This window comes from Drosophila rhopaloa, unplaced genomic scaffold, assembly GCF_018152115.1.
Source record: "Drosophila rhopaloa isolate 14029-0021.01 unplaced genomic scaffold, ASM1815211v1 contig_3, whole genome shotgun sequence".
In the NCBI taxonomy this organism is placed as follows: Eukaryota; Metazoa; Arthropoda; class Insecta; order Diptera; family Drosophilidae; genus Drosophila; species Drosophila rhopaloa.
In genome coordinates this window covers 22974716-22998231 of record NW_025335123.1, presented here as the reverse complement: position 1 = coordinate 22998231, position 23516 = coordinate 22974716, and the positions used below count along the sequence as shown (strand labels likewise).

Here is a 23516-nt window from a genome sequence, read left to right as displayed (position 1 = left end):
CTAGCAGAATTGTATTGGTAAAACTCCTCTTGAGCCTTAACCCTTTAAATAAATTTGTAAAAATAATATTATAAATGGTACAATTTACATTTTATTAAATTTTTAAAATTCTAATGGCACTATAATTATTTTTCCCACAACTGTTCGCATGTATGAGTGTTGTGTGTCTTGTATTTTGTGTAGTATAATTATGTGAGTTTTTAAAAATGCTTGTGTGTGCTTGCCACTGATCCAACAACTTTGATGAGTTGTTTTTTATTCTTCTGTTTATGGTATGTCTGGCTGTCTGTGTTTTGGGTAACTGCAATTCGTTATATTTGTATATTTATATATATATATGCATGTATATATAGTTGTATATAAAAAGAGCATTTTGTTAATTTTAATGCCTAACGAGGGTTTCCTTCATTTACTTTATCCGTTTAAATGCAGTTATTGACCTGAACATTGTTTGTGGTTGCTGTCGATTATTTAATATTCCTTATGCTTTCTCTATAATAAGTATGTATGCATTTAATGTATGTTTATGTATATATGTTGCTTGTTTATTTTTTTGTTTGCTGAATTCTTTTTTAAAATAGTTGAACAACTTGGTATGGCTTTTTTTCGTTTTCATCTTTTCTTTTCTTATATTGCTTGAGTTAAGAACTTTTCCTTTTCATGTGGTTTGTTTCTTTAAAATGTAAAACTTTTAATTTATATTATGTTTTGTTTTGTAAAATTTTTCCGCTTAAGTTTTTTTCTTCCATGTTTCTTATTTGTGTTTTTGTTGTCTTGTGCTTTGTTGTTGCTGCTGGTTTTTCTTAGTTTTTTTTTTAGATTTCTGACGTCACAAAAATTTTACGTACGTGTTGCTGTGGTTGTTGTTGTTGGTTCTCGCAACGGATTCTCAAACAATAAAATAAGCCGGAATGAATCGCTAATGAAAAAAATCTATTTTAAATAAAAAAAACACACACACTCCTTATGAAATAAAAAGTTCGTTTAATGGCGAAAAAGCGAGAGACAAAGGCGAAACTAGATCCTCGAGAACTAAGAAATGTTCAAGAGCTCCTAGTAATCGTTCGCCAACTGTCTCTACTCGCTTTTCCTCCGATTTAGGTCATATTTTTTGGGGTCGAGGCTTAAAATCTGTGGTAAATAAATAGTTTTGTGCTTAGAACTAAATATTACTTAACTTAGGCTTTTAAAATATACACGTATTAATAATGGTCACAAAAAAAGTATTCGTTATGGTTGATTGTAGTTATGTACTATATATATAACAATAGGCAACAACACAGAGCAGAGAACTGATGTAGGGTTAAACATGGCTGTATGCACAGCAGCGGCTAAAATAATAGTGGCAAATATTGTAAACCAAAAGCAAAAACGGACTTTAAAGGCAATAACATTAAAAACCAAAAAAAAAAAGTAACCATTAGTCATTAAAATGAGGTTGTAAATATTGCTTGTCATAAAGTACTTATAAATAATGCCAAATGTCATATAGATTCTAAATTGTATAAATATTGCATTATAATTTCCAACCGAAAATACACTTATTGAAATGTAAAAAAAAAAGGTTGGGAATTATAAGGTACTATTATTTTAACCGCTACCCTTGATATTTCAGCACCTTTTAAGCAGCTTTTGCAGTTTTGAATCAATCAGAAGAGGTTGAATGTTTTACAATATATATATGTGTGTGTGTTCGTTTCTTTGTTGGTGTGCGTGTCCGCACATGTGTGACAGAGACAGTGCGCTGATAGACAGGGACAGAGATATACACGCGAATTAAGATAAACATAAAAACAGGCTGGGCTCTCCAAATTTTGCTGTGCACCTACGATGGTTCCGCTCCTTCCGCTCACATTTCCTATCTGCTTCCTCATTTTCCCGGGGGTTCACCTCCTTGTAATCGCTGTAGAATCCGCCACGTTCGCTTTTCATTTACCCCTCAACGCGTCCGCCGCCTGGAGCTGCCGTTTCTGGTGTCCTGGCGCGGATTGGACAATTCTTATGACGTCTCTAAAAATCATACCTTGAAGGTCTTCTCGCGTCGCTCCCGCTGTTGCTGCTGCTGCTGCTGGTCGCGCAGATGGTGATCCCGCTGGTGCTGGTGGCTGCTGCTCCGGTGGCCAGTGCCGTTGGCCGGCTGCAGCATGGAGCTCATGGAGCCGGCGCTGCAGAGCGCCGAGGAGTTGACCTCCTCGCAGACATAGCTGGCGATGCGATGATCGCTTCGCGACCGTTCGCGATCGTGGCTGCGATGGTGGTCCGGCGCAACAGCGACTCCTCCTCCTCCTCCTCCATTTCTTTTGCTAGGAGCCGCCTGCTGCTGGGACCTGCGGTTGCCCAAACGCTTTAGCTCGTAGTCCCTGGCATCGGCCACATCGAAGGTGGCTGCTCTTTGCTGGCTTTGCTTCGATGCATGCTTGGATCCAGAGCTCGAAGTTGCTCCTCCGTTTCCTCCAGTGTTTCCTCCTGCTCCCGCTTGCATCTCGTAGGCCTGCGGATAGTACTCGTCGTACTGGTGCTCCTCGCACAGATTGGCATTACAGGTGGGCTGCTGTTCCCGCTCCCTCTCTCGCTGGCGATGCTTTTTGGGTGGCAGGGGAACGGGCGCCTGGTTCTGCGATTGCGACTGCGGTTGTGACTGCGTCTGGTTTTGGTTGTGGCTCTGAGTTTGTGTGGCCACCGCCGCGTGCAGCGATGTGGATGAGGCGCCTCGGCGCACCACATCCACACCGCCGCCGCAGCAGGCGCACTCCTACAACTCCGTCACCGAGTACAGATCGCTGTGGTTGCTGATAGCAGCTCCGCCTCCGGTGGCTCCTCCGCTGCCAGCTGTTCCTCGTTCTCCTCGCTTCAAAGATCTATAGAACAAAGCCTGCTGTTGCTGTTGCTGCTGCTGTTGCTCCAGCACTAATTGTTGCTGCTGCTTCGAGGAGAAGTTGTTGTTGTGCTGTCTTTGGTAGAAGGCTAGTTGCTGCTGCTGCTGCTGGTGCTGTTGCTGATGGTAGCTGCTGTCGTAGGAATGCTGCTTCTTCATGTTGCTGCCGGTTATCAACTGACTTGGGTACTGTTGCTGCTGCTCTATGTAGCTGCGTGCATTATCCAACGTCTCCGCCCTCCGCGGACGCTCTCGCTCCCTTTCCCTTTCCCGGTCTTTATCTCGCTCCTGCTGCTGTTGCTGCTGTCTTAAGCTAGCCGACTTTGGGGGCAAGGTCTGCATGTGGTTGGCATTGCTGCTATCGACGGCGCCACCCCGGTGGCTGGCTTTGTGCCTGTTTTTGGGCGGCAGCGTTGGCGGTTGCTGCGGCGAGGAGACAGCCACCGGCTGCAATTTCTGCGTCTGGGGACGCTGCAACGAGCGGTACTGGCCCAAACTGGCGGCGCACAGCGGCTGAGCGGAGATCTTTGACTGTTGCTGATTGGTGGGAATCTCGGGCAGCGGTTGGTTCACTATGGAGGCGGGATTCAGCGAACGCTGCTGCACTCGAGGCGCGGCTGTGGGCAACACCTCGGTGCTCTCGATGCTGTAAACAGCCGAGGGGGGCAGTATGTGGGTGGTGGGTGGATGCAGCTCCCTTTGTTGCTGCTGCTGCTGCAATTCCCGCTCCCTCTGCTGCTGGAGGGCAAGCAACTGCTGTTGCTGCTGCTGCTGCAGGGCCAACAGCTGCTGCTGCTGCTGCTGCTCCTTGGCGTACGAGCTGCCCACACCCGTGGTGCCAGGAATTTCCGTAAACGTATTGACTATCTTTGGTTTGGGCGGAGGCGGAGGCGCAGGTTGCGGCGGAGCAGGAGGCACCATCTGCGATTGCTGCTGCAGCTGTTGGAGGTGCAGCTGTTGCTGCTGCTGGAGTTGCTGTTGCTGCTGCTGAAGTTGCTGTTGCTGCAATTGTTGCTGCTGCAATTGTTGCTGCTGGAGTTGCTGTTGCTGCTGCTGCTGCTGAAGGAGGAACTCCTGGGGAATACAGTCCGGCTGCTGGCAATAATCCTTGGAAACCGTGGCTATCGATGGTGTTTTGGCGCTCCTTAAGTTTGGCGAATGGACAGCGGGGGCGGCGGCCGGCGAGGGCGTGGCATTGACGGCGGACACACCTTTCAGCGAGCCACCGTAGCGACCCACATGCCGCAAAGTGGCACACTTGTTGCCGGCAGCGGACATTTTGTTAAGGTTATTACTCTGACCCCTCACCGCCTTGGGACCAATGCTAATATACTTGGGGTCGAAGCGATTGAAGCTGTTGTTGGTCACATCCCTGGGATCACGGTCGTCCACCAGGTCCCCGTCCAATCCGTTGCCCGTGGAGCGGCATATGCCAGCATTGGATGTCTGGGCAGAGAGGACCGACCGGATGGAACTGCCCGTGGAGCGGGGCAAGGTGGCCGATGCAAAGATGTTCTTCAGCGTGCTCTGACTCTGAATCTGGTTCTGATTGATGAGGCTGCTCTGCTGCTGCTGGAGTTGCAACTGCTGCTGCTGCTGCTGTGCTGTGTTGCTGCTACTGCCTGCATGGGAACTGCAGGCAAGCGAATCTCAGTAGAAGTCGTTCGACTCGAGCGTCTTACACTGCTTGCTGAGCGTCGCGTACTTTCCATTGTTGGGTCCTGGCAGATAAGACGCCGACTGCTGGTGGTGCGATGGCAGGCGGCCCAGGGTGTGGTGGCCTGACCTGGAAATCGATAAGCTTGGATTAGTTATGTGCCAATTTCAGCTGGGTTAAATGTGATTAGTTGGATTAAGTTAGCCTCTCTACCGGGTGAACCCATCGATAGGTTAGAAGTGATGTTAAGGACTTGAGCTTAAAAACTTGTATAGACATAAAAAAGCTTCAAATTCAAGTTTCAATCCAATTTCAGTAGTTTAGTATTTTAAAAGAAATCTTGGTCCTAAATTATTATTTCAGTGAGACTTATGTTTTGGTTCAACTGAGTCATTTTGGACAAGCTTTATAACAACAAAAACCTGAATTGTTATCTAATATTACAGCTTCCATTGGGACAAGTAAAAATGTTTGTTAATGTCAAATTAAATATATAGACTTCCCCATATATGTATAACTGAGGTCTTTTTGATATTATTTTGTTTTACGATAAGCGTATTTTCTCTCCATTTTCATTTGCATAGATTAGTAAGGCAGGTGTGGGCATGGTTTTAGTTTTTCGGTTAGAGTGATTCATCGCTTAGATATCTGTATGTTGGTGGGGTCTGTGCTAGTTGTCCTTGTGTTAATTTGTGGTGGGTGAGCTGGTATGTTCATGGTCGGTTTTTTCATGCATGTGCAGCACAACGAAAGGATCAACTAAGCAACTGATTAACTAAAACAAAAGCCAATCGAAAACAACAATGATAAACAAACATATCTAACAAAGTCCCAACTTAAATCGTAAACTAAAGAATATATAGCCGATCATTTCGACTATGAGAAACCCGCTACTCAGATAAATATATATTTGTAAGTCCTTAGAAGTCTTACAATGTCGAAAAACATATCTGACAATATCTTCAAAAAGTGGTATGTCGATTATAAATTTATAAAACTTTGTGTCATTCGTTTTGGCGTTCAAATAAAACAGATTTGTAATATGCTTAGACCGCTAATATGTTGACGTGCCAAATTTGGAAGTTCTAGTTTTTGTTGTTCATAAATACTAACAGATGATATCACGTATGTGCATTTAACGTTTGTTTTTTCTTAACGTTTTTTCTTTAGTCAAAATGTATTTTACGCCAAGTTTTCACAAAAACAGTAAAAACATAAATCTACAACTTAGTGTACAAACCACGTAAAAATTAAGTAAGCCAGATTTCAGACCAAATAAGTGAAATTGTATAATCGTGAGCAGCGAGATTCCAAAATATAAAAGGACTAACTCATAAGAAAATTGGATTCGGGATTCGGGTTTCTGGTTTCGGGCGTTTCTTTGGGAAATAAGCAAATCAAATCAAATCAAAGTTCATGCCTTGTGCCATGCACCAAATCGTAGCCGGGCGGCGGCGACGGCGATCGCTGAGCACTGCTGCTGGCCACGCCCACCGCCGCTGCCACCGCCCCCGCCGCGGAGTTAGTTCTATGCTGTGAGTTGTTGCTGTGGTTGTTGTAGTGGTGGTGGTTGCTGTACAGGTGGTTGTTGTGATGGTGTTGTTGGTGGCTGTTGTTGTAACCGGGGTTGCCGTTGTTGTGGTTGTAGTAAGTGGCAGTGGATGAGGTGTGGCTTGATTGAGATGAAGGTGATGCCAACCCTTGTCTCAGGCCCGCCGTTCCATTGCGATAGGGTCCCACGCCGTTGTGTCCATTGGCCCCAACGCCTCCTCCTGTTCCTCCGCCACCTCCGCCCCCGGATCCCGGCAAGGTGCCCGATCCGCCGCCCACTGCCGCCTGCTGGTGGTGCAGCAGCGTCCTGTTGATCGTTCCCGTGCTCAGCGGTGCGGTGGGCGAGATGCTGGCGCTCGGTGCATTCGAGGCGGGGAACAACGGCGCTGTCTCCGATTTGTCGGCGTCCACAGTTGGCCTTTAAGTATATATAGATAAACACAAAAGAATTAGCGAAAAGAAAAATTTCAAAAGGTTCTAATAGAGATGTATACAATGCGGCGTATTTCTGTGATATTATTTACTCATCAAAAATACCCAAACCAATTTAATATATATTGTACTTGCGAATATCAAATCAAATGATCCGTTTTTATTACAGCCTTGTATGAATCAATGCGTTTGTATCAATCTGTTTGTTTCGTTAATTCAATGATTCAATGTTTCAGTAATCCGAATATTATGAGTCAATAATTTTAAAACAATACATATTACGTCACCATGTTGGTAATTTCATAATGATAAAATATTATTTTCATGGACAGTGTGATATGTACAAAGAAGACCAGTCAATGAAAAAGAAGAGTGGGCTTCTTCTGAAGAACTTTGTGACTAGAATAGACCTAACAAAAACTCTCACACATCGTACCGCTTGGTCAGATAGATCCAGGCGTGCGAGTCAGCGTACACCAGGATCGTCAGCAAAAAGGAGGTAAGTAGGCCAGCCACCATCATCAGACTCAGTCCCAGTAGCCCGCCGCCGCAGAGTCCACGGAGTGCCTCCTCGTAGTGCCGGTCGATGGCCCTGCGGTCCAAAGTCGCCGATAGAGTCGTCAGGTTGCGCAGTGTGTTCTCCAGATCGGTGTCCATGGCGGTAAGCGTGCGTTTGATGTCGATGTGCGGATACGTGTCCTGGCTCATCCTGCGAAGCGAAGGCAATGAGGAAGGCATTTTTAATTTTGGAGTGCGAAAATTGTCGCCTTAACTCTTTTTTAGGAAAATACTTTAAGGAAAATACTGTTCCAAAGGTTGTAAGTAAGTTTAAAATCACGAACTCAAAATAAACTATGACAAACGTTTTAAATGCCAAGTTAGGAAGCGCCGAGAAACCTTTAAGAAAATGTGTGAGAATCTAAAATGATTTTTAGTTCTATAACCGCAACAAAAAACACAAACAATCGCAAATATTTAACATTTAAAAAGGGTTCCCTGCATATATACAAGTATGCATCTTTGTGTATATAAACAAAGTGTAATGTTCCATTCGGAATGTATTCTTTACCAAATCGAAGCATACATAGTTTCCACTATAAAAATAAATGGTTTGACTTTGTTCCACGAGTTCGCGTAAATAGACTCTTTAAATAAACTTTTGGCCAGCTATTTTCCTCATTGATTTCTATTTCCGCTAAAGTATTGCACTGCAATCCATCATTCAAGCGTCTACTCACCGCTGCATCTGCTCCACACTTTCCCTGGCACGATCCACAAGATCGCGGGATTCATTCAGGCGCAGAATAAACCGGTTGCGCGGAGTGCCGCAATTTAGGAAATCAACATAGGGACTCCGCTGTGGATTGGGAACGGGAGAAAGGGAAATAGTACATTTTGCGAGGTTACATCTTGAAGACACCACTCACCATTCCCACCTGACGGCACATGTAGTCGTGCGGTCGCATACAGAAGTCCCCGGCAGCCACACTGGATGCCAGGTAGACAGCCGCCAACAGCCAGCAGATAATGATGCAGAACAGACCAGAAACGCTGAAGAAGATCAATGTGCAGCGGGATCGCCTGGCCACGCCAATCACCAAAACCGTGCACAGCAGCAGGAGGACAGTGAGGAAGGCCAAAGTAGCTGGCCAACGAATGGATTCGTAGTATTCACCACGCTGGTAGAGATTGGCGGTTAGTTATGGGTATTTACGAGGACACTGAGATGACCTCAACTCACCTGCAGCAGTCCCATTAGTGAGGTATCGTTCTCACTGCCCTTGGCCTTCATAAAGTAGTGCACCATGCTATCCAGCGAGGCCACCGCCCGCGAGGTGTTCTCCGTCACCAGGCGTGTCGTCTCCATGAGCATCATGACCACCGTCTGGTTGTACTGCGGCTTCTCCACCAGTCGTTCCACCTTGTGTCCGGCCATCCGCGTTTCCAAATCGTGCTTTATGCTCTCAGTCTGAGAATTAGAAAATGCGAATTAGCTCAATCCTGGAGAATATACAATCTTGTCAATTATAGTTGGATTCAATAGTCTTAAAGTTTCCTTTCAGGTACCACTTTCTAAATAAAATTAGTAGGTATAAATGAAACTTAAACTTAATAATTGATTCTTAGCATAGTTAGAGCCAAGAGCATTATAGTAGTAGATGGAGAACATTAATTAGTAGAACATTAATTAATGCAACTGCTTTGGTCCTTCTTGTTCAGCTGTAAACTAAACAGTTCTTAACAAACCATTAACTAGAAAGCGCATTACTATTTAAATAGATATGCAGCGCAAAAATAATCGAGTAGATAGAGATAATGTTAATAGGTTTTATTTAAATGTTAAGATTAATATTTGATTTACAAATGCAACTCGAGCTGAACCCCCAAAAAGGTGTAAGCAGTTCAAAAGTTAATGACCAAAAACAGGAGGATTGGGGTGAAAAAAGCCCCTTATACCTTACACGACGCCCTTTTTTTACAGTCTTGCTCTTTGCCCCCTCAGTCTAGAACAAAGCAGGGCTAAGGAAAAAGGAAAAATAGTTTCTATCGTAATACTTTTGCTTCCGCACTTGGTTTGGGCTTGGATCTGGTTTGTGGGTGGGGGTTGTGGGGTTGTGGGCTTGTGGGGTTGCCTCTCGGGTTCAAGGGATTGCTTCACACACGCACGTCGCCAGGCACAACCCCTCCTTCGTTTGTGCCAGGGATAATTAATAGCGTTTTACTCAAGAGTCGAGCAATGCCAGCCATCTGTTTGGCTCTCTTTCTCTAGTCGACGTCTACCTTTGAAGCTGCTGGCCGACTCACCCCCCTCCACTGTTCACCCGCTAACCTCTTGCCTTATCGGCTCTTTTGCCTCGCCCCCCCTCTCTCTGTCACTTCCTCTGTCTGTGTGTGCTAACAAAGTTTATGAATAGCAAAAGCTTTGGCCAGGAGGACACTTCCCCTAGTCCGTAGTCCCTATTCCACCTTCTAGTCAGCCCCATTACACACCCACCCCTCCTCACCTCCCCCCTCCCACGGGGCCACGTAACTGTCAACACAGCAGCCAGCTTTTAGGTTGATTATAATGAACAAGAAGGAGCCAAACGGGGGGCTGCTGCGAATGGAATGGGAATATGGCCTGAATGGGAATAGTAGAAGTTTATGAAAGCCAAGAACTAGGCAAGGTTTTAGTTCAGCGGAAACGGTAGAGGGGCACTGGGTAACTAAGCTTAGTTAAAGATCCCACTTCAGACTTCATTTGCGTACCGAGAAAGATTAAGAGCCTCTCATAAGAAAACTCTTCTTCACCGATCTGACTAGACCTGATAATCAAATTATCATCACGTTTGTGAAAATAAACAAAAATAACAATAGCCCCTAGTTAAATTTCTTAACCCTATATAATTAATAAGAGGCGTAACAGGCATACAACTAATCCGGACCACTCAACGATTCATGTAAGGCGCAATTTTTGTCAAAATGAACTCAACTTACCTGTCGTTGCAATGTGAACACCAGACCCTCGACGTTCTTCCCGGATCCAAAGGCCTGCAGCAGGCCATTGTGGAAGTCATCGTTACCGTACAAGCCTGCCGATGGAGCAAAATTAGAAAGTCAGAAATCAGTGCGAAAAGTATCAGACAGAGATTATAAAAAGGTTAGGATAGATATGTGGCCAAGTACGAGGGACATAAGGGGACATAACCATTTAAAAATAGTGAGCAAGTTTGCCTGAGAGATTGGAACACCAATTTCAGAGATCAGCGAGATATTAAAGATCAGGGCAAGATCATCGCGGACGGGTCAGTGATGTAACGCGAGCCGCGACACACATTTCGCAGTTTTGATTCAATTAAGCTCACAGAAGCTCTGCTGCTAATTAAATTATTATTTCGTCGCTTGTGTCGCCGCCAAGCCACTTCCATCGCCGCCGTCGGATGACGCATGGTCCTCTGGTTTTGGCTCCACTTCTTTGCCGTGACTTTGCATACGTGACCAGCCGCTGTGCTACGCTCCATTGGCGATAAGTCGCGTTTTGGCTAATTGCCAATTGCCCACCGAAAACCGACGGCCGGCGGCCAACACGCGATGCAACCGCAAAGGGATTTATACGTGCTCTGGCAAATGCAACTAGACTGCAGCGGTTCAACGCACTTTTCCATGGCCATTCCGGGAACAGGACTCGGACTCGGACTGGGACTCGGACTCGGACTCACCCAATCCGATGGCCGCACAGGTCATCAGTGTGATGATGACCAGCGAGCAGCTCTGGCAGCGTTGAGCGCTCGGCTTCCGCTGGCGTCGGTCACAGCAGCGGGTCAGCAGGTAGAGCAGCAGGCCCAGGAGCGAGACGATCAGCAGGCCGGCGGGAATGCATGCCAGGATGCCCAGACTCTGTAAAATAATAAGTAATACAAGACTTTAATCAGAAGAGCCAGAAAAGACATTTGCAATAGCTTAAAGGTGTACATGTAAAACCATTTATTTATATTTCATATATACACTCTCAATGAGAACTTCTGCATCGCAATGGAGTCAAAATACTACAAAACCTATCATCATATTTCTTAACTGGACGTAAATTGATATCTTCGTGAACATTTATGTGGGGCTTAAAATGCACAGACAGTCATGGCTAGATCGGCTCTCCACATAAAAAATATATATACTCTATAAGGTAAACTTTTATTGAAATAATAATACACTCTGCCAAGGTATAAAAATCATTGCGATCAGAGCAATATACAGGGTTGGCTCGATTGACCTAACATACATTTATTTCCGCGTGACAATATTGAAATGGGAATTAACATTGCACCAGAATTAATTGTTTCAATTTTAATTAAAATTTATTTGATTGATATTGACATTGATTTGTCGATTGTGAGAACATGGGACCAAATTCATTTAATTATTTGAATTGTTTACCTATTATAAAAAGGTGAACTTTAGCAAATAAAACAAGAAAGGAAGCAAACTTCGGCAAGTCGAAGTTTATCTACCCTCAAATATAGAAATTCAAACCAAAAGGCTTAAGTATGCCACTTGGAAATCGGATTAAATTTGGTAAAGTTTTGGACTCTACAAGTCCAATTCTGGGTTACATTACTACAAGTCATCGGAAACTCTAAAATAACTAACATGGAAATGCGTCAAAAACTTGATCAACGCTAATTGACAAATTTGAATGCAGATTTCTGGAGAATTAATCCACAAGTCCTACGAGGTATGCCACTTGGAAATCGGATTAAATTTGGTCAAGTTATGAACTCTGTAAGTCCGATTGTGGGTCAACTTTTTACAACTCCTCGGAAACTCGCAGATAACTAACATGAAAATTGGTCAAAAAGTTGATCAGCGCTAAATTAAAAATTTTGAATGCAGATTTTTAGAGAATCGAATCACAAGTCTTTAGAGGTATGCCACTTTGAAATCGGATTAAATTTGGTAAAGTTATGGAACCTAGAAGTGCAATTGTGGGTCAACTTTGAGCAACTCATCGGAAACTTAGAAATAACCAACATGAAAATGGGTCAAAAAGTTGATCAACGCTAAAATGAAAATCTTGAATGCAGATTTTTAGAGAATCAATCCACAAGTCTTAAGAGGTATGCCACTTTGAAATCGGATTAAATTTGATAAAGTTATGAACTCTGGAAGTCCAATTTTGTGTCACTCTATTACAACACATAGGAAAATTAGAAATAACCAACATGAAAATGGGTCAAAATATTGATAAGCGCTAAATTAAAAATTTTGAATGCAGATTTTTAGAGAATCGAATCACAAGTCTTTAGAGGTATGCCACTTTGAAATCGGATTAAATTTGGTAAAGTTATGGAACCTAGAAGTCCAATTGTGGGTCAACTTTGAGCAACTCATCGGAAACTTAGAAATAACCAACATGAAAATGGGTCAAAAAGTTGATCAACGCTAAAATGAAAATCTTGAATGCAGATTTTTAGAGAATCAATCCACAAGTCTTAAGAGGTATGCCACTTTGAAATCGGATTAAATTTGATAAAGTTATGAACTCTGGAAGTCCAATTTTGGGTCACTCTATTACAACACATAGGAAAATTAGAAATAACCAACATGAAAATGGGTCAAAATATTGATAAGCGCTAAATTAAAAATTTTGAATGCAGATTTTTAGAGAATCGAATCACAAGTCTTTAGAGGTATGCCACTTTGAAATCGGATTAAATTTGGTAAAGTTATGGAACCTAGAAGTCCAATTGTGGGTCAACTTTGAGCAACTCATCGGAAACTTAGAAATAACCAACATGAAAATGGGTCAAAAAGTTGATCAACGCTAAAATGAAAATTTTGAATGCAGATTTTTATAGAATCCAAATACAAGTCTTTAGAGGTATGCCACTTTGAAATCGGATTAAATTTGGTGAAGTTATGGAACCTAGAAGTCCAGTTGTGGGTCAACTTTGAGCAACTCATCGGAAACTTAGAAATAACCAACATGAAAATGGGTCAAAAAGTCGGTCAACGCTAAAATGAAAATTTTGAATGCAGATTTTTAGAGAATCAATCCACAAGTCTTAAGAGGTATGCCACTTTTAAATCTGATTAAATTTGGTAAAGTTATGGACTCTACAAGTCCAATTGTGGGTAACATTACTACAAGTCATCGGAAACTTTAATAATTAAGAATCAAGCCACAAGAATTAAGAAGTATGCCACTTTTAAATCGATAAAGTTATAAAGTTATAACAGACTAGATCGGTTTGCCGGGTGATGCTGATCGAGAACTTTAAAGGGGCGGATATGTGCTCTTTACAGCGTTGCAAACTTTCGAAATTATAATACCATCTGGAAGGTTATAATTATATATGCGAGGAGTTGGTATCTTGACATCATCGCCTTTTGGTAGAAAGTTTTGTAGCTTTAAATACAAATCTGTTTCAGTGGACATGCTGGACATTGGAAAAACTTTTAATTGAATAACTTGCAACCCGATGCCTTTGTTGTTGGCACTGAAATTTGTTGTTAGTTGGCTTCATTGCAGAGTGTCCTTTGTAAAGTTAATTTCTGTTTTCCGCCTCCGTGTCCAAAATTGAATTCAATTGGCCAAGGAGAACGGGTGGAAGGACGCACGATACAGGACACAGGACCTTACAAACTTTTGCACCGACGGTAATTTCATTGCCTGTCATTAAAAAAACACGTTATATACAGTGAGCTTCGAATTACCAGTAAGGTTATTGGATATTCCTGGATATATGACGTGGAGATGGACATAGAACCCCCACTCGACACACTCAATTCGAATAAATGGCAAATGAGTCAGACCACTTGAGAAGTCCATTCCAGTCGAGTCAAGTTGAGTCGAGTTCAGATTTCAGACTTCATTCAGTGGCTAAATGGGAATACTTCAGGAGGCTCTAGTGGGGCGATAAAAATAAAAGAGCAAATGCACAAATCGCATTCAAAGACTCCAAGTAGTTTTAATTTAGTGCAAGATGTTAGTAACGCATTCAGTTTTTTCCCTACGCCTTTCTTTTACTTTATTTTTAGTAGTCTTAATATTTTTTCTAAGGGTTTTTCTTTTATCGTCAGAAAACAAGTTAAGAATTTAAATATAATATTTAGTTTCAAACTGACACCTAATAAGCAAATTAAAGCTCCCCTTCCTTTCAACAGCCATTCCAAATTCGTCCTTTACCCGTTTCCCAAAAGAAAGAAGAATAATCAATGAAACCATCACATAACACCCATAATTGAACTAGTTCAAGGCAATTTGCAGCAATTCCCCGCTGTCAATCAGCGTTCAATCGGATTCGGAATTGGAATCGACGCCGGACATGGCACATCCTCTTAGGAACGTCCCCTCTCCCCACGTCACCTCTCCTCGGGCTCGTATTTATTATTTATTGCACTTGTGCCATGTAAATAATCATTAAAACTAGTTACAGTTGCTGTCGTTGTTGCAGTCTTTGTGCCTCGGCACATTTACGAGTCCTCGCAGTTGAATGACACTTCAGAAATGGCATCACCACCACCCTGTTTTGCATCTCCTTTCTCTTTCATTACACGTAGGAACAAGAAAGGAAGCAAACTTCGGCAAGCCAAAGTTTATATACCCTTGCAGTTATTACAAAACAATTAGCTCAAAGAAGTTTGGTCGACTTAAATCGAATTTTTGAAATTTGAATAGCTTAATCATTGGCCCATTTTAGCCCTTTTTTTTTTTGCATGCCTTTAGTTTTAAAAATATGGACTTTTTGAAAATTCTTGAACTTTTTCGAAAAAATTCAAGTTGACTTTTTCCAATTTTTTTTAACGTATTTGCCTGCAAATATGACCATGTTTGCCCATCTCCTAACAAGTAAGAATAAAAAAAAATCGTTTGCCCACCGCTTAAAACAGGCATTTTTAACATAAACTGGGGGCAAACCTATTTTTGTAAAGAATGCTATTTTAAAAGACTTTTGCTGATCCAAGCGCGCAGAATCTATAAAATTATTTTATTTTACTGGAATTACTTGTTATCCAATTTGATTGTAGTTTGACATAAAAATTAACCATATGGTTTCTTTTCGCTTCCATAAAAAATTAGAGATTAAATTTATGGAATATTTGGGCAGAATAAGTTTTGTTTAGCCAACATCTGGTTTATTTGTATGTCAAATTAAAATCATGATAAGAAATCTATACGAACATGGCGCGGTTTTTATAAAAGCGAAAAAGAAACCATAACAAACCATAATTGATAAGAAGCGATTTACAAACACTAAAGTTATGGCATTTCCGATCAATCAGTTATATGGCGGCAATAGGATATAGTCGACCGATCCTTATGAAATTTGGTATGTCGGATTCATTGGCCAAATATAAAACCCATAAAAAAAACCAACTTCCTTACTTTAAAAACACCAAAGTTATGGCATTTCCGATCGTTCAGTTATATGGCAGCTATATGATATAGTCGCCCGATCCGGCTCGTTCCGACTTATATACTACCTGCAATAGAAAGACAACTTTTGGGAAAGTTTCAAGCAGATAGCTTTTAAACTGAGGGACTAGTTTGCGTAGAAACGGACGGACGGACGGACGGACGGACGGACGGACGGACAGACGGACAGACGGACGGACAGACGGACATGGCTAAATCGACTCTCATGGTGATGCTGATCAAGAATATATATACTTTATAGGGTCGGAAATGTCTTCTTCACTGCGTTGCAAACTTTTGACTGAAATTATAATACCCTCTGCAAGGGTATAAAAATATGGCCAACAATTGCCTATTAATAAATAATACACCAGAAGTCTTGCAGCATGAACAAATGTGAACCTTCGAATTCCACTCTACCAACTGAAATGTGAATTGTTATAAACTATTCTTATTAATATGAAGTAATATACCTTTTCTTTCTGTGCATATAAATAACAAACCCCTTTAGTTGTTGCTCCCTTTCACCCCCTTGTTAGGCATCCAATCTGTAAAATGAAGCGAAAATATTCACTTCTAACTAGCGGAAAACTACCCCTTCCTAGCCCCTTTGACCCCACTTCTTAACTTTCAACCTCCCTTTGGGAAACCTTTGCAAATGCGGCGCTAAAAATGGCAAAAATTACGCGGTGCCTCCGATGGCGTTAAAATTGAATTAAATCAAAGCAATTTGTTTACAACAAAAAACCTTGAAGCTCTTTAAATTCCCCGGGTATATCCGGGATGCGAACATTGCAACATTTAACAGAGTAAAAACCACAAATCCATACGCTTGAAATGTTTTTAAGCGCTAAAAAAATTAGTGATTCAATAAAAAACCGTTTTTGAACTTATGATGACGACAAAATTATCAACTGTATTAAAGGGTGTAATGAAAAACCAAAGAATACTCATTTAAGATACAAAATTTCCAGGAAAAGATATGATTAAACAAATTCGCCAATCCCTTGTATGGTCACCATATCTAAAAAAAATGACATGTTAAACTAAAGCACCCTAGCAACATTTTACGTAAATAAAATACATACTTCCTTTCCGATTTAAGGGGAGATAAGAAATATTTTCAAGCAATCATAATGCAAAACAACCAAGTCTTTAGTACTTTATCGTTTTGAAATTTTGAAGTTTATCGTTCCCCAGATAACGGTGTCGAGTTTTTCAGAAATGCTTGATAAATATAGTTTCACAATAAAAAATCAAACAATTTTGCAATGCCTTAAAAGTCAAATCAAATCGATTTGGTTTATATGGTTTTTAATATACTATACCTACAAACACTATTAAAGAATCCTAACAAAAGTCAATGAATATATGTTTTCACTTGGTTTTTCCGGCTGTGATCGAGTTTTCTCTTTGCGCGGGTGGACGAGTTTTGGTTTTCATTTCTTCGTAGAATGTTTGGTGAAAAACCAGTTTCCAGCACAGCTCCATCCAACTTCCTGCCCCCCTCTTCGACCCTCGAGAAGTGGCCCTCAGCGAGCGACAACAGTTATAATAAACGCATAAATTTAAAGCGATTTTGTTGTGAGCCCAGCGGGTGATAGCGTTGTTTCCGCTTTGTCACTTCGTGACGGATCCTATCCGTTCTCTCTTTCTTTCCATCTTTTCCAATACCAGATTGGGTAGAACAACATCTGAGGGCGATAGGAAAGGGCCATAAGGGCACAAAAAACAAAGATTGCTGGAGGAGCATTTAAGGTTACTCTGATTTCCAGATAAGAAAATGCTTTAGGCATTTAAATGCATTTGTAAAATAAGCTAAAAAAGAAAAACTTCTGAAATCTTTTACTTGAACATTTTAAAATAAAGCCGGAAGGCTTTAGACATTGTTTACATATTAATCCAAAAAAAAGTGGTTGATTTTTCTGCCTAGCAAAGTTAGTTTAACTTTGAAAAAAAGCGATTAATATTTAAATTCATTTTTCCAAATTTAAGACAAATTTTGTTCAAGTGCAGCACAGGAAACCAACCCGACACAGACAAAACATAAAATCCAGCACTAAGAATCGGTTGGAGTTTAGCCTTTGTCTCTGTCTTCCCTGAACAAATACGAAAAGTACTGAATATAACCCGAGAGCAAATGGAGGAAGTTAGGTTTGTCCGTCGCTGTTGACGTGGCATAATTTCATATGCTAATATCGCGGCGTCGGTGATGAATTTTCAATGTGAAGTGGGTATAAATCCATGATAAATTCAATTACGATCAGCTGAGTTCGGGCTCATTAACTCGGATTGAATCTTGTTTTCTAGCTAACTTATAAGATACATATGCAATAAAAAAAACCCGGCCTTGTAATCATAACATACGAGAGGCCCACGCAAAACTTTCACACCAGAGAATAAAAGGAGAAGAAAAAGAGATTCTCTAACAGAATCCCAAAAGAAAACAAATCAAGAGACGAAACCGAATTAGAGTTCTGTGTTAATGCGGTGAATATATCAACATATACAATACAGATAAAAGTGCGGGCAAAGGGAAGTGTAAACAAAAACCAAAATTCGAATTCGATTTTGAACTTGAACTCTGTGTGCCCCAACGCGAAGTAATCATATTTTTATGCAGTAAATAATAGAAAGCAGTAAACACAAAGCACGAAAATTGCCAAAATGGGTATTATCTAATGTCATCTTGGATGTAAGATTTTTCATATAGTTTGATGTGATTTAAGTAGTCGTTTCATTAATAATTTCAAAGGGATGATAGTAGTGACTGAAAAGCTCGACAATATAAAGACAATACAAAATATTTGCGATGGTTTAAAAATCATTCCACACTCTCCAAGTATTAACGGATATTTAGTATTTTTAAACAACACTTTTAAAGTATTAACATATCTATAAATATTTTCGAGCGTGGGGGCTACTCTCAAATCAAAGTTCGAACCGCGAATTTATTCTGATTTGGGTGGTCTTAGCTTGTCGATTGGTCAGCATCTTGAGCTTCTTAGATGAGCAAGCAGAGCCAAGTCAGGCCGAAAAACTAATAAACAGCGGACAAAAGATGCGCAGATGCCACTGCAATTTGGGGACACAACAATCCGTTCGAGATATTTCAAGCCCTGTCAGTTCACATAAATCCCATCCAGATCCGAGTGCAGCCACATTATGACGAGTCGTAAAAGAATCACAAAATTATCAAAACGAAAACAAGCCAAAGATACAGATACAAAACAATCTGTAAAGTGGGCAAACACATCTGGCAAATGTGAGGGCAGCTGTCTGTCAGTCAGCTTCGAAGTGGGAATCGCAGTCTGCATCTGAATCTGAATCTGAATCAGCCTGGTCCTTCCTCTTTTCCCTTTTGTTATTCCGGCAGCAGACAGAAATCTATTGGGAAAATGAGAAAAAGGGTCGGCGGAGGAACCAATAACAGACAGATTGCAGTTGCCATAACCCGCAACGAAAGTCCCAGGCGCTGTGAAAGTGTTGACACAGGCAAAAAAGGTTGACAATCCGCACAAGACATTCGAAATGCATATACGTATAAGCAATCTGCATAAAATGCAAGCTATATGTAGAGCAATTTCTTAACTAAAACCATGGGCCGCCATGAATACAGTAAAGCGGGGAAGATAAAGAAAAGCTTTGGGGTCTAAAAGTATTCTTTGTCATTTGCAAATGTATGGTATTTGTATTGTACTTTTAAAACCTCTGTATTTGGAAATTGTACATACGGAGCAAATTTCTGGTAAAGAAGTCATTTCGTTCATTTGCATTCTCCCATTTCCATTTCAAGTCCCAGGCCGCGTTTAATTTTAGCCCAATCTATGGATTCATTTAGCCGATGCGGGACCCTCACCCTAATTATTTCTCCCCGCTACGAAGGCACCCGCACTACCTCAGTTATATATATAGAGATGGGGTTGTATCTGGTCTGTTGTCATTGTCCACGTCCGCCACTAGTTGAAGGTTGAATTGATCATCGTCGTCGTCAGCATTATAATCAATGCTAAGAGTGTCGCGCCGCGCCGGCCTGACTTGAGTTGAATTGGTTTTATTCGGGAGTCTCTGGTTAGTAGATGGCTATGCGTTGATAAATACAAGCTGAAGGACTCGTTGCTCTTGAGTGCTTATCGCATCCTAACGTAATCCAAAATGATGTAAGTCTGACATTCCCCCTTTCATATTCCCGGCCCTTTTGGCGTTGTTCTGCTTTGCCGGCTAAAGCTAAAAGCTAAACCTCGAACCCACAAACTGCCATACCAATTAGTCGTTCATTGGCGACACACACTTTGAGAAAAATTTAAAACTGTCACCCGATGTACTAAATGGCATTACTTTGTGGTCATTATCTAGTGATTTTAAAAGCATAGTAATTCTTTTTCATTTTTATTTGTTATGTTTATATGTTTATTTATTTAGGCATCTACAAAATCCAAATTCTACGCATTGAAAAGTTCTCTGTTCTGAGAAGTATTGTAAGGCCCTCAATCCAATTTTTGCCAAGTGTGCGGATGACTTCTGCTGACGCGCGCAAAAATTTCGCCCCAAGTCTAAACCCTCTCTGCCGCTCCCTCGACCTCCTCCTCCAATGGCATCGTGGGGAGCTATAGTGCAGCCTGACCTACATCCACGTCCACATTCACGTCCAACTGCAACAGCACAAATCCGAAAAAGAAAAACCGAAGCCATAGCTCAGCCAGCTGACCTGAATTTTCGCACACACATAATTTTCGCGCTGGAAGCCGGCATTTCCCAGCATCAAGGAAATGGAAAAATGAAGAAGTCTGCTAATTTTAATAAAATTTTCCCGCTGGGTTTTTAGCAATGATTTCGTTGGGTGGGGAAACCCCGAGAAAAGGAACTCGCAATTTGCATATGTTGATTGGGAAGCCGGTTAAAAGGGCGTCGTCCTGCCCCGCCCCTTTCGGGAAATGTGTAGCGGTAAAGATGCGAGTGAGATAAGAAAGATGATGATGATCGGATGGTCAGGCGGAGAGACAAAGAAAAAATAAGGGAATTAAATGGGGGAAAGAGCCGAAAAGGAAGCCGGAAGTGTGCAGCTGCTGCTCACCCCCTCTACGTTTCGCCCCTGCCCCTGCCCCACACCCATTTCCTTTGCCAGAGGCGTCACATGGAGCGCACATGGCAGGAACAAAACGAAAACGGAACGCCTGCAAGGCAGTCAACGGAGTGCCTCTCTCACAAGAGAGAACGCTAAAATCAGGAGTCTGCACAGCGCAACAAAATGGCAATGGATCAACTGGAGGTGGGGCAAAAGGAAAAGGAAGAGCAATGGAAATTGAAATTTATCCACGCGTTTTTCCTCGCTTTTGTCCTCCTTTTGTGTCCTATGCAATTGCAAACGGGACAACCCCGGAGGGCAGGTAAAAACCTGGTGGAAAAAAGACGAGGAGGAAAGCACAAGGAAAGGAAACAAAAGACACAAAACACGCACCGAAAATTCAAAAATAGATATGGGACTTAAACTCAAACCTCGAATCTCAAGAAGAGATGCTCGAGTTCCCCACAAGTGGTACTTAGGATTGGTGTCGGAATAGGAGCCGTTTGGACTGCGCCCATTATACACAAGTATCGCCCATAATATACATTCCGACCTCTCAGATGGAGATACTTCGAATTTGTTTACGACTCCAACCAAAGTGTCTGGGAATGCGTTTCGGAGTGGTGTTACTGTCGGAGAATCCCCCGCACGAGGCTTGTTTGATTCCATTAGCCCCAAATATCTTACTGCATACCAAATGCAATAAACTTATCCTACAATATGCAAACTTTAAATAGTAATAGATAGTCGAGTTTACAGTTTCTAATACCTAAAAGTTAACTATGTGAATAGAGATCTTATGACTGTTAAAATGTATACTTTTTCACTTAAGATTATACCACTAATTTAATGGTTCTGTTTAGTCAAAATATTTTAAAGAAATAAAACACTTATACTTCTCTTACCCTTTCTGATCCTCTGCATTTCAACCATGTTTCTAAATAGCTTAGTCTTACTCTGGATATCGCGTGCTAAGTGCCCTACTTATGACTCATTTAAGGCGCTTCCACTTTACATTTTCCGCCCCCTCAGCACAAATTATGTTGGCCCCTTTTCTGTTACAATTACCGTTATCGGTAGAATTACTATACGAAAAGGACCAGCTTAGACCATCTGCCACTGGTAATAAAAACACGAGTTCAAATCCTAGCATTGAAATGTTTCTCCTTAATATACTTTATTATTATGAAATTTAATATTGGAAAGATTTGATTTGCCATAGTTTATATAATGAAATGCAAACGCTGGTGTCTAGTTCAAAATTACATCTTCTATTTATCTTCTATATATATAAATCGGACATAAAAAAACATTTTCTCGGTCATTAATATGATATACCCATATCTTTTTGGTGTTTTGAGACTGGTACTCACCTCGAGGTAAACATCGCTATCCGGATTGAAGGTGTCGTTAACCCGACGGAATGTGTAATTCACGTGCGGAATCGAGTGCAGGATTTTGACGAGAATGCTCGGTTGTTCCATTTTTGTTGCTATATTGCCGTGTTTTAGTTGCTGTTGTTACTGCAGTTGCAGTTGTAGTAGTGCGGCTGCCTCAAAAAACACACACACATGCACACTCGCGTTGCTACAAAGGAATATAAATCCTCTCTCCCTTTATTTTTCTGCTGCTGCTGTTGTTTTTGTTGTTGTTTGGGGGGAGGATTCTCTTGGTGGGAGTTTCTCTCAGTGTGGTATTGTGTCTGTCGATGAGCGTGCGTGCGTGTGTGCGTGTGTGTGTCTGCCAGCGAAGGACGTAGCTGGTTTTGACGTCACAAAACGCCACAGCCGCTGAGAAAGAGGGAGCCGCTGCAAGAACAAGAGAGAGAGAGCACCGTTAGAGAGAAAGAGAGCGTGTGCGGGGGAGAGTCGAATCCTGCCAAAAAAAGGAAAAACAAAAAAAAACAACAACGCATGCTCTCTCTTCCTCTCCTCTATTCTCTTTTAGCGCGTTCTGTCTAAATTTTCACTTTCACTTTTCACACACCCAAAAAAAATATTGAAAAATCCAAAAAAAAATTCAGACACACAAATAAACACTGCCTGCGGTTTGTTGTGATTTAGTAAAGATGCAACATATGGTGAATTACTATATAGTATAGTAGTTTGATAAGTCGCGCGCTTTACATCCGGCACAGGTTATGCAGTTTTTGCTTATGTACATGCATATGTAATTCGCCGATTACTCCTGCCAATTGAGCCAGTTTTTGGTTTTGAATAACACACCGCGATCATGATTTGGGTTATTATATAGCCAAAAGTCGGACGTTCAGGGCGTTGTTTCTTTTACCGTTTCGTTTCGAGCCGCGACCCGTTTCGATTCCGTTTTGTTCCGTTTTGCAACCTCCTCTCACCCTCTTAGTTCTTCCTCAACTGCTGCCGTCTTAGATGGGGAAGATATATCAGAGCATCGTCCTCATCAACAGAGTTTTCCCATCTCCAAATATAATCTGGGATTATATTCCTGCCCGGCGATTTTCGAGTTGGAAATTATCCGTGATTTGATTCGATTTTTCGATGGGAACGCAACCGACCAGCAGCGCGGTTGAAAATGCAATAATAAAGAGAGTGGATTCGCGGTTGGTTAAATAGACTTTTCTCCCTGCGTCGCCACGGGAGAGAGCAGAGAGAGCCGAACAAATAGAGGAAGTTACTTTAGCGGGCAAATTAAGCTATTTATCCGTCAGATTTTCCGTTTTACAAAATAAAACAGATTTAGCTTCTTTTTACTTGGTAAAACTACCGTGTTTTTCTAATGGAATGTAACCTAAAAATATGATATTTTAATTATTAAACAAGATAAAGTATGGTTCAGTCGTTATTTATTTTAAATAATTTTAAATTAGCATTACAGTCGAAGAATTTCTAAATTAAAAACTCCATCAACAAATATAATTTTTTTCTTATGATACCGGATTATTATGGCCTTAAAAGTTGGCATCACTGACAGTGGCCGAGACATGCGCGACGCTCTCTTCTGCGCAGTCAATGAGAGGAACAGAGTCAGAGAAAGCAAGAGAGGCTTAAGACCAAGGCTATGACGG

At 41.5% G+C, this 23516-nt stretch overlaps 1 protein-coding gene across 1 annotated transcript; it reads right to left on the bottom strand.

The window, feature by feature from the left end:
* Positions 1-68: 68 nt before the first annotated feature.
* On the bottom strand, positions 69-23036 carry LOC108049653. Its single transcript, XM_017130904.2, is given in 10 exon segments — positions 69-4661; positions 5953-6501; positions 6952-7224; positions 7754-7872; positions 7943-8194; positions 8257-8484; positions 9993-10087; positions 10715-10892; positions 21847-22281; positions 22827-23036. Coding segments are annotated over 9 exon segments (4449 nt in total). The 5' UTR covers positions 21958-22281; positions 22827-23036; the 3' UTR covers positions 69-2017.
* Positions 23037-23516: the final 480 nt, after the last annotated feature.